Source organism: Hyperolius riggenbachi, chromosome 6, assembly GCF_040937935.1.
Source record: "Hyperolius riggenbachi isolate aHypRig1 chromosome 6, aHypRig1.pri, whole genome shotgun sequence".
NCBI classification, from domain to species: Eukaryota; Metazoa; Chordata; class Amphibia; order Anura; family Hyperoliidae; genus Hyperolius; species Hyperolius riggenbachi.
Genome location: NC_090651.1, coordinates 129,223,509 through 129,235,750, shown reverse-complemented (window position 1 = coordinate 129,235,750; position 12,242 = coordinate 129,223,509). Strand labels below are relative to the sequence as shown.

General features: G+C 41.8%; 1 protein-coding gene across 14 annotated transcripts in view; it reads left to right on the top strand.

Moving 5' to 3' along the window:
• DNM3 (dynamin 3) overlaps positions 1-12,242 on the top strand; it is a 629,085-nt gene that overhangs the window by 119,964 nt on the left and 496,879 nt on the right. For all 14 annotated transcript variants that reach the window (XR_011022036.1, XR_011022035.1, XR_011022038.1 and 11 more), the window contains exon 16: positions 4,345-4,458. Coding sequence is in view for 7 of the 14 variants with exons in the window: in XM_068239888.1 (XP_068095989.1) it covers positions 4,345-4,458 (114 nt within the window). In the remaining 7 variants the exon portion in view is untranslated. The remainder of the gene's footprint in view (positions 1-4,344; positions 4,459-12,242) is intronic.

Below are 12,242 nucleotides of genomic sequence, written 5' to 3'. Positions count from 1 at the left end.
CGGGAGATAGACTTAGTTTGGACAATTCAGTGGAATATGTCACATGTCACATAGCGCAAGCGATACCCATATGATGCAGGGATATATGCATCTGCGGAAGATGGCGGCGCTATATAAATACTAAATAATAATAATTTGCCTCACCAGGATTGCACTTTTATTTAGCTTTCCTGTATGACAAGAAGACACGGCCTGCCAGCACTAGGGGAAGAAGGAAACAAAGGTGAATGAAGGAGGCTGGTGCACACTAAGAGGGCTTCTGAGCGTTTTTCAAATCAACATTGATTTGAAAAGCGCTTGGCTAATGTTACCCTATGTGGGTGTTCTCACAGCAGCGTTGTGATTTTTTCAAAATCGCAGGTATACCGCATGTAGCATTGTTTTGAGTGAGTCATTCAGAAATCGCTCTGAAAATCGCACTCACTAATTGCTAGCGATTGCTATTGTGATTTTGGCGTGCACTAGCCCAGAGAGAAGAGGAGTGGAGAGAAATTGAGAATAGCCTGAGATGGAGCATGATCTGTATTGCAGTCCCACATCACACAGAGACTACTTGTCTGTAATAGGACTCCTGTCCCTGCTAGTCTCTCACACAAGTCAGAAAGCAGCCCTCCTGGAGTCTAGGGACTGTCAAAAAATGTTCACCTTGTTTAACACCTTATCCACACATGCAGTCATTATAACATAGGGGAGAGACAGATTTTTGCCCACGGACCCTCCAGGCAAGCTCTGCATCATGCTGTGTGGATATTTACCAGCTTGCCTGCCCTTTAATTGCAGTTTTATCAGCTAGCCTAGTATTTTGCATTGCCTTACAACAACAAACCTGAACACACCAGACACCAGCCCTAAATCACTGAATGAAAGGGGACCTGGGGGGAGATTGCCCCCAGGTGGAGTGGAGAGACTGAGATAGAGCAGATAGTGTATCTGTATTGCAGTCCCACATCACACAGAGGCTACTTGCATGTACTGTGTCTCCTATCCCTGCCAGCAAAATCCAAAAAAGCTTTATTGGCAGGACCAAATACATTTAGCATTGCCAAAGCAAAAACAAAACATTAACAGCATGGTGGTGAGGGGGTTGTGGGAATAGGGGAAGGATATAGGTATACTGTCCATAGGGGTGTGGAGAATGTAAGGGATGGTCAGCCTCTCACACAAGCTGCAGGCAGCCCTCCTGGAGTTTAGGGACTGTCAAAAACTTTTCAACCTGTGACATACCTTATGTAGCTGTCTACATGCAGTCTTTACAATAGGGAAAGAGCTGAGTTTTTCCCACAGACCCTGCAGGCAAGCCTGTCTGCTTCAGCGATTTCAGGGAATTTTTTTTAAAGGTACAGGAGTCTCAGGGGGGTGTTCCATACATCCAGAACCCCCGTCTGGATACGCCAGTGCTCGCACACTGTTTTGGCAGTTAGACAGAGTAACTGCCATTTAGTTGTTGCTTGTGAAAATGCAGTAAACACTAAGAATCCACCATGAGGCGATGGACTTCTCCGAAACCTGTCAGGTTTTTACTACTTACTGTAAGTGACAGTGACAGAAAAAAAGTGATGTATACTGCATTTTACTTAGGGACACAAGTACATCTTCGCCAAGTCGCCAACCAGCTAGAAGCCAAGCTTACAGATAACAACATCTTTGATACTTTTCAGTCAGGATTCAGGAAAAGGCACAGCACTGAAATGGCATTTGTCCGAGTCTTGAATGATCTACTTACTGCAAGGGACAAGGGTGATTGCTCAATTCTGATTCTTCTTGACTTGTCTGCAGCATTTGATACTGTGGATCATGAAATACTAATCCAGCGACTGAAGAATTACTGTGGCCTAAGGGGTACTGTTCTTAGCTGGTTTCAGACCTACCTATCTGGCAGGGCACAGCAAGTAAGTCTGGGCACACACTACTCTAATCCAGTGCCACTTCCCTATGGAGTTCCACAGGGTTCTGTACTATCACCATTACTCTTTGCAGTCTACATGCTCCCACTGTGCAAAATAATCCAGTACTATGGCCTAGGATACCATTGTTATGCAGATGACACACAACTGTATCTGTCCTTCAAGCCTGGCACCCAAGACCCATCAGTATCCATAAATGCGTGTCTAGTGGATTTACAAAATTGGATGAACACCAGCTGGCTGAAGCTGAACTCTGACAAAACAGAGGTGTTGGTGGTAGGTGGTCCACACATGATGGATAAAGTTCAAAACGATCACCACCTCAAACTAGCAATTGGGGGAGATACTGTACAGTATAAAGACTGTGCAAAACCTTGGGGTGATCCTGGATGGAAATCTAAAACTCAAACAGCAGATATCAGCTGTCGTCAAGTCTTCCTTCTTCCATCTAAGAAATATAGCGAAAATCAAACACCTTATCCCAGCTGAAGACCTACCTGTCCTGGTTCATGCATTTGTATCCTACCGCCTAGACTACTGCAACGCCCTGTTCATAGGATCTACAGATAAGGTTTTGTGCCCCTTACAGCTAGTACAGAATGCTGCAGCCAGACTCCTAGCCAATGCCCCCCGCAGCTCACACATCACCCCAGTACTGCAAACTCTTCACTGGTTGCCAGTAAAATGGAGAATCAATTTTAAGATCTGCCTGCTGACATTCAAGGCTCTACACCACATGGGACCCAAATACATAGCGGATCTATTGGAACTTTTTGCCCCTCCACGCACCCTCCGCTCTGCCAACAAGATGAAGCTGGTTATTCCCAGGATACACTTAACATTTGGTGCTCGGACCTTTTCCTATGCAGCCCCTACTCTATGGAACTTCCACAATCAGTACGAGAGGCTCCTTCTCTGGACAGCTTTAAAAAAAGGCTAAAAACTCACCTCTTTTCCCTAGCCTTTGAGACTGCATAATGCAGGGTCACAGCGCTTTGAGTCCCCAGGGAGAAAAGCGCTATATAAATATTATTGTTATTGTTACATCTTACAGAAAACCTGTAACATCAAAAACTTCCCCTGGGGGTACTCACCTCGAGAGGGGGAAGCCTCAGGATCCCAGTGAGGCTTCCCACGGCATCCTCCGTCCCTCGGGGGTCTCGCTGCAGCCCTCCGAACGGCGGCGATGTAAATATTTACCTTTCCAGACTCCAGCGGGGGCGCTGTGGCGGCTCTCGGCTCCGGAAATATCCGATCTCCGTCGTGTCTGCTCTACTGTGCAGGCGCAAGTCTCCGGCGCCTGCACAGTAGAGCGGACCCAACTGACATTGGGTATTTCCATCTACTTCGGAGCCGAAAGCCGCAACAGCGCCCCCGCTGGAGCCTGGAAAGGTAAATATTGAACAAGCTGACGGATTTGTCGGAGGGCTGCAGCGAGATCCGCGTGGGACGGAGGACGGCGTGGGAAGCCTCATTGGGACCCTGAGGCTTCCCCCTCCCGAGGTGAGTACCCCCAGGGGAAGTTTTTGATGTTACAGTGTCTCTTTAAATGCATACAGTATATTGTAGATTGTACAATTTTAATAAGTTATTTTTAGTGGTAAGACTTCAAATGCTTTTCCTTTTTTGGCTTTGCCATATTCTAGTCTGCTTTCTGTGCATGACTTTAGTTCTGTGATAGGTTAAAGCAAACCTGTGAGGTTTACATTACACAAATTTAGCTACTTACAAATTTAGATATTAAGATACTTGGGTCTTCCAGAGGCTTTCCCCATCCTCCTCTGCCTGGCCATTCCAGCACTGAGACCACTGAAGTGCAACCGCACTGCACCTGTACAGTAGCACGGACCCGCTCGGGCTTCAGGTGGAAAAGTCTAACCCAATTGGATGGGTGCTACTGTGTAGGTGGCTCACGCATGCGCAGCAGCACGGACCTTCTCCGGCTTCAGGGGAAATAGCCTAACCCGATCGGATGCGTGCTACCGTGCACGTGTCTCACGCTTGCGCAGCAGCACAGATCTGTTTGGGCTTCAGGGGAAAAAGTCTAACCCGATCAGATACGTGCTACTGTGCAGGTGGCTCATGCATGCGCAGTAGCATGGACCTGCTCGGGCTTTAGGGGAAAACGTCTAACCCGATCGGGTGCATGCTACTGTGCAGGTGGCTCACGCATGCGCAGTAGCATGGTCCCGATGTCAAGATAAACTCTGGACAGATGCTATAAAGTGGCAGTGCCAAGTTGTTCTGCTGCCAGTGGAATTTGGTCTTTAGAGTTACTGCCTGTTTTTTCTTTGGATGTATGGGAAAATCCCTTCTGGGAGGATGTGAACAACAATTGAAATCTGAACGCTAATCTGCACTGTAGGGGCAGGAGTGACATTTCTGTACAAGTACATATGAACACACTTGTTATAACTGCTTACGTAATCTTTCTGTGCAGGTTATACGGAAGGGCTGGTTAACTATAAGTAATATCAGTCTTATGAAAGGAGGATCAAAAGACTACTGGTTTATACTCACCGCAGAGAGCCTTTCCTGGTATAAAGATGATGAGGTAAGTGATAATAATTCATTTCACAAATATACTGTTTGGTAAATTATGTTAATGGACAACTGAAACAAGAGGGATATGGAGGCTGCCATATTTATTTCCTTTTAAGCAATACCAGTTGCCTGGCTGTCCTGCTGATCTTCTGCCTCTAATACTTTTACATTATTTCTCCTCTAATGTTTTTTTTTTTAATATTTATTTTTTAATAAATTTTCCTATTTTTTTTAAATCCCCCCTCCCTTCCTCCCCCGCCAGCCAGTTAGCGTGATCGGCTGTACTTCCCTGCCTACAGAGATGACTGGTTTCGCCGTCTAACAGTCCCTATCGGCTCTGCTCTGTCATTCAAGCGGGGATGTGCACACGATCCCCTGCAATCTCCATTCCCAGTCATTCACGCCAATGGCCTTAGAGTGGTCCTGGGGCTGCCGCGCTGCTCACGCCAATCGGGGGGGGGGGGTGTCTTTTAGCTAAAATTCTGGGGCAGAAAGGGAATGGGGGAGCAACAGGCATCAGGACAGGTGATAGTATATGCCTGCTCCCCCCGTTTCTCTTACGATTTTGACATCTGGTATCCTTTAAGAATAGTCCTACTGACTTATTTGGACTTTGGTACATGAAGATTTGGGCAAGACATTTAATAAACACAATACAAACATAGCTGGCACTGGCTTGTAGCTTTTGTAAAAACAGCTGGCAGTCTACGGGTTAATATCTCAGAGACAATTTAAGAGCCAGGTTGACCAGATTCAGAACCTGCTTTCTTATCTAACCCAATGTGCACACATGGGGTTTTTCAGAACAAGCTAAGCATGGTTGGGCACAGTCTTTCTTTAGGAAATGGAACACACAGCTTCTAGGGTCATGTGACCTTTGATCTTGCTACAATTACGTAGATTGCAGCTTATATAGTTTCAGCTGTCAGCACGTGTCCTTGAATACACCCTTTTTTGAATAAGGCACAGAAGGAAACGTTAAAGTTTCTTGCTAAGTTGTTGGACTGCTTTTAAAGCAGACCTAACTGAGAACTTCCTCTCCGTTCTAAAAGATACACAACAGCATAATCTTTAAAGTAAACATTTCTTTATTACAGCTGATACAAATCCTGCATTACATCTGCAGTGTGTCAACATCCTGCTTTCATGGAAGCAGACCTATTGTTAACATCCTGTGTTTACAAATTAGCTTCTCTGCCATGGCAGGGGAGATTCCTGAACTGACACAGTTGAGAGATTAAATTACGGTGGTGATTAGTCACAGATAAGTGGGAATTAGACAGCGTAAACTTTCTAAATACATACTGGGTACATTTCTCTATGTCCTATGTCCACATTGCATTGGTTTTACATTGGGCCCCATCGAGTGCTCTATACATAACAATTGATATGGAGCACCAAAACCTGCCCAGGACAGCTGCAGTGTCAAGAGAGGTACAAGCTGGGAAGGAGAACAGTCTATTAATGATTACAACTATATCAAAGCACATATAGATGTGATCATTACTAGCTTAGCACCAATAAAGAACTAGTAAGGCGGTTAAAGGTGGGCCCTCTTGTCCAGGGCCCGCTGCGGTCGCTACCTCTGCATCCCCTATTGCTAAGCCACTGTTTGAATGCAAGCCATTATTGATGGTATGTACTGCATTCAGTGCAGAATCCAGAAAGGCCACTAGATGGCAAAATATGTTGTCTTAGTTATATTATATTATTAAATGCTTCTCTCCAAATTTTCTTGAATATGTAGTGGTGTGTGTGACTGGTAAAAATACATTGTCTCTGCTAATGCATTACCCATTAATTCCAGAACTCAAAGTGAACCTGACACTCCCACCCCAAGATAAAAAAAAGTTAGATACTTATCTAGGTAGAGGGAAGCCTCTTGATTGTCCATTCCTCACGAGTGCTAATTCTGGTTGCACTCAAGTTTTGCATCTCCTGCATGAGCGTCAGCCAGACAATGTAGATATGAAAGCTCTTATCAGGAGTAATGTGTATTGGCCAGATTTGAATGAACACATCGATAGGTTGGTAAAAAGTTGTGATTTATATCAATCCACTCATCAGGCACCAGTTCCTTCCTGAGAAATGACATGAAGCCCATGTATATTTTGCAGGACCTTTTAAAGGTCAAACTATTTCCTGATAGTTGATTCATTTTTTCAAGGGTTGAAAGTTCTTCCAGTTACTTTTACAGCAACCTCTATAGTAATAAAGGTGTTACAGACATTATCTGCCACACATAGGCTACCTGATACAATTGTGTCTGATAATGAAGCTCATTCCATGTATCTTCAAGTGGTCGAGCCGAGTAAAAGATTCATATTACAAAAAATGCACCAAAAAGAATTACAACTGGAGACTGGACTTCCTAGTCATATGTTACAGCTGCATGTAACCTCCTCTGCTAGCACTGGGTGCAGATCAGCGGCACTTTTGATGAAGAGATGCCTGAAAACCTATTTGGATACACGGGCCCAGATGCAATTAACTTTTTCATCTGAATTATCACTTAGGAGATAATTTTCATATTCTCTTTAAAATAACTTTTTAAGCATTTTACAATTGAAAAAGTACCTAAACGTTAGTGAAAAGTACTATCAAAATCATTTTGAGTATTTTCTTGCTCGCCGGTGGTTTAATAAGCATTTTATGACAAGGTGTAAAAATATCACCTAGGATAAAACTCAGGAGAAAAAGTGAATTGCATATGGGTCACTGTATCCTGGTCTAATCAAAGAAAGGTACTCAGTTGTGCAACCAAATGAAGACTTCTGCACTCCAGGTGCTTGAACCAGGCAACAAGGTAAATGCAAGAAATTACATACCTGGACTTAAATGGATACCAGTAACCATTTTTTAAGCCACCTGTGTGATACAAGATTAAAACAGCTGATGGTTGGGTTATTTTCTAATACATTGATCGTCTACTGAAGTAACTAGGGTATAATGTTCCCAAAACATTAGGGTAGAGTACCTGATCCAGGGGAATTGCAGATAAACTCACCTGCTGCAGTTATCCAGCAAAAGTAAGAAACTACCCTACAAGGAGACACCATAGCCACTCCCGAAGATGGTTCTCTTACTAGGAAAGCTATTAACCGCTCAAGCTATGTCGTCTAGGGAGGTAGGGGTGTTATGTATTGGATGAAGTGCAATATCCAGAAATACTACTAGACGGTACTGTATGCTTTCCCTCTTATATTGTATTGTGGTTTGCTTCTTTATCCTGCTGAGTTCCTGTTTATCCTTGATTATATATGTAAAAATGCATTACCTCTACTAATGCGTGACAGTTGACCATCTCTATTTGTATGCCTGTAAAAAAGGAAAAAATCAATTATCACTTAAAGTGAACCTCTGGACTAAAAATCGACTCAGCAGAACTGAAAAGGCTTGGTGTTTCTGTAACAGTTTCACAGCATCAGAACTTCGTTTTTCTTACCAAAGCATCATTTTTAGCTGCATTTTTACCTAAGCTCCACCCATCAAAGAAAAAAAGCCCGGGCTTTTTTTCCCTGATGCTGTGCAAAGCATGTTATTCACGTTGCCTAGCAACTGGGAGAGGTGCTCAGGACACAGGGCAGTTGGAACTGTATCTCATGCTCCCTGTCACCTCCTTTCAATCAAAAAGATGGCTGCCATCATGAAATCAAACATTTGCCTGTTCTTTTAAAACAGTGTGGGTAAGAGATTACATTACCTATCTATTTTAATTAACATAACTAATGTAACTTAATGACAGTATGTTTGTTTAGGCTGGAGTTCCTCTTTAAGCTGAGCTTACTGCAATGCTCTGATAAATAGAGCCTTTTAGTGTAGGTCCTCTCAGAAGAGTGCTCACTCTTCTGGCCACTAGATAGCATTAAAAAGCATGAGAAGATGTCAACTCCAATGTTATTTAGGACTTTTCTGAAGTCTCATTCATAATTTCATGGAAGGGGTTTAATTTTCACTCTAAATTGTTGACAGCAGCCATATTGTTGTGTCATTCAGCAGGAATAAATAAATAGCTTTTCAGCACTCTTGTCCTATCAGGATTGTTTGCACAACCAGAGGAATGTGTTTTTTTTTCCTATTTTTCTTTATTTTTCTGCCACCTCCGCACTTCTCGCCGCCTATTTTCTACACCTCTGCATCTTTTACCCCACTCTTCACACTCTTCCACGCCTCTCCCCCACCTCTGCCCTGTGATGAGAAGCAGAGTAGGAAGCTGCAGCGTCGTCACCCCAGAGTCGATTCCATATTTTTGTTTTTATAAAAGTGAAACTAAGGGAAAACTCAGCAGAGGAGCAGCGGAGAGTGGCAATAAAGGATGCTACCTGATCCGCCTTGCCCCCCTAGATCAGATAGTATGTTTTTTTTTTTAATGAAATCATGCCAGCTCGGGTTCTCTTTAAGGTGGCCATGCACAATACAGTTATTTTTATATTTCTATTCAATTTGAGAACTACAATCAATTTTCTGTTTGTATTTTTGTAATTGATTGTAAAAATTTGACTAGACACGCTACATTTTTCCCATTTATGGAATTTTTTTTTTGAAAATTCAGAAAAAAATTGCTTTGCTAACCTTCCTGGACGTAAAAGTTACGTCCAGGAGGCTATGCGCGCTCCCGCGGCCGATCGCGCGCGTGCACACGCGCTCCCAGCCCACGGTTCGTTAGCCAGGCAATCAGTGAATCGGGCTATGGTGCCCGATCACTGATTCCTCTCCCCCGCAGAAAAAGCGACAGCTTCTCTCGGAAGCTTCACTTTTTCTGGCTCTAGCGTCCCCATGCGGCCCTCTAAGCGTACATGTTACGCTTAGAGTGACGTCACATAAACAAACTCATGGAAAAAGTAAAACTACACCTAAATGTAAAAAAATATAAAAATAATCATATATTTACATTTAAAAATTACAACTTACATCCCACCCTCCAAAAAATACCCACATAAAATGTTTAATAAAAAAAAAGAACATTACAATAAAAAAAAAAAACACGTAAATATTTACCTAAGTGTCTAAACTTTTTAAATATCAATGTAAAGATTAAATATTTCTATTTTTTTTTAATTATAAGCTTGTAAATAGTGATGGATGCAAAACGGAAAAAAATGCACTTTTATTTCCAAATAAAATATTGTCGCCATACATTGTGATAGGGACATAATTTAAATGGTGTAATAACCGGGACAAATAGGCAAATACAATACGTGGGTTTTAATTATGGAGGCATGTATTATTTTAAAACTATAATGGCCGAAAACTGAGAAATAATGAATTTTTTCCGTTTTTTTCTTATTCTTCCTGTTAAAATGCATTTACAGTAAAGTGGCTCTTAGCAAAATGTACCCCCCAAAGAAAGCCTAATTGGTGGCGGAAAAAACAAGATATAGAGCAGTTCATTGTGATAAGTAGTGATAAAGTTATAGGCTAATGAATGGGAGGTGAACATTGCTCGGATGCATAAAGTGAAAACGACTGAATGCGAAGTGGTTAAATCAAAACGTGACAATTTATCCTATTCCATTTAATTTTCTGAAGAATCAGCCACTCCCAATTGACTAATATCAACAAAAACAAGACATTTTATTATTTTTTTCACTCAAATTCAGAAAAAAAAACGATTTTTCTGTACTTTTAGGCTAAATTGCTGTAAAATCAAATCTTTTTATTTGATTGTGTGTGTGTGGCCACCTTTACAGACATTTCTGCTTGCATCCTGTGCAAAGTACAGTAGTCAAGTAGCCTTGCAAGCAAATGAAAAAATAAGCATTAAAAAATCCAATATGATATGCTTTCCCTTCCTTTACTACAATCTTATGCATACACACACAAAGTTTTGGCTGGAGTGCAACATTATATTGCGCCATACAGGGTCATGAGTGAACATTCTAACTTGTAACACAACCAGCAAGATTCCCTGGTGGCACTAGATAGTACAGAACAGTCTTAAGTTTAATTCACATTCCATTCAGATACAACATGCTACTTCACAGGACACACCAGTAATTACACAATATTGGTTTTGACGTAGAATCTGCAATTAATTTGACATATCAAACCCATCAGTATACCCTGTAATAAACCAGTAAGGTATTAGAAGGAAGCTTATTACAAAATACTGTGAAACAGAAAGATGCCTCATTTTGTTCCTATTTTAATGGTATGGCCTTTTAGCATCTATGCGATCACTTGTGCTCCAGTCATGCCTGTGACCCTTTGCCTGACTTTTTTAATGAAAGAGGAAGTTGTCCTTTTCCTTTCCAAGTTGATTTCCTATTCCCCAGAGAAGTGATAGCGTAGTTTCTTAAACCTTGAGACCAGAAAGCTGTGACAGCCAGTAAATATTAAAAAACAATCAGCGCTACTAAGCCGTCAGCTAGTTGGAAATACTGCAGTCAATAGTTTACATGCCACATTTCACGAAAGAAGGATTAGAAAAAATGATGGCAGCCATTATTAAAGTGTTAGCCCACTCATGTGCAGCACAAAAAAGGCAATTACCTCCAGTATAGTTACATACATTGCAAAGAATTTAGCTGACTGCCTGCCTGGTGCTGTCTCTGTCTGAATTAGTAAGACACACATAATATCATTTACCTAGCTATGGAAATTGTAGGTCTACCCAGGGTAGAAATGTAGAGATTTAATTTTTCTTGAAGGCCCTTAAATATTCATATACACCCTTTATCCACATAACTGAAACAAACACTGGTAGAACATATAATAAACTCATCAAAGCTGGGGTTCCAGGGATGTGTTCTGCTCTTCCAGGAGCTTTCCCAAATGGCCAGCTTTCTCCTTGGGCCATGCCTCTAGAGGGGAACTGTTAATTACAATTGGGGAGTGGCCAATTTGTCACTGTTACTTTGGTTGCCTGTGGTTGTGTTGATAATTCCTGTGGTTACCGGAACCCCAGTGTCATTCAGGGAAAAGAGAGAGAGCAGGAGGAAAGGTAGGTTGCAGCCCTTGCAACCAACATTAGAGCCAGCGAGACAATGACTGTCCCCACTCGGTTTTATAGGTCTGTGTAACAGTAATCGGATGGGTGCTTCCTAGAGTCCATTAGAATAAAACTAAAGCTAAAAAACTACAACCACCCAATAGAGGTGTAAAACTGACAATAGCAAAGGTGGAGGTGGCAGTATAAATAAAATTCTTAAAAACCTTCTAAAATGGAGAGGCAGTGTTGGTCTTATCTCTCCTGAAGAACTAGGCCAGAAAAACTGGAAAAAGTTTTATTCAAGCACCAACACTGCATCTCCTTTTTTAGACTGTTCTTCAAAACAGTACTGTACTCTCATTGATAAACTAAATCTCCCAGCATGCTTTGTGGCATGTGCACAAGCGAGGCACTGCAGGATTCCTCCAGATCTTGCCAGGCAGGCAGAGGATATGGCAAATTCTGTGCTGGCCAGGGGCCAGAGGAGCAGCACCCTGTAGGTAAGTAATGATGCTCTCCCCAACCCCCTCCCCCATGGCACACACCATTAATACTATTTTTTTTCTTGAATGGTACCCGGGTCGCTTTAACTATATATTATATATATATATATATATATATATATATACATATATATACATATACATATATATATATATACATATATATATATATATATATATATATATATACACAAACTTATAAACTTATTGGTTTAGTAGCATACCCATGAATTGGCCCTAGACTGTGATGAACATGTTGTGACTATGCTAGGGATTAGATTGTGAGCCCCTCTGAGGGCTATATACTCTGTAAAGCTCTTTAGAAGGAGTCAGCACTATATAAATAATATTAATATTTTT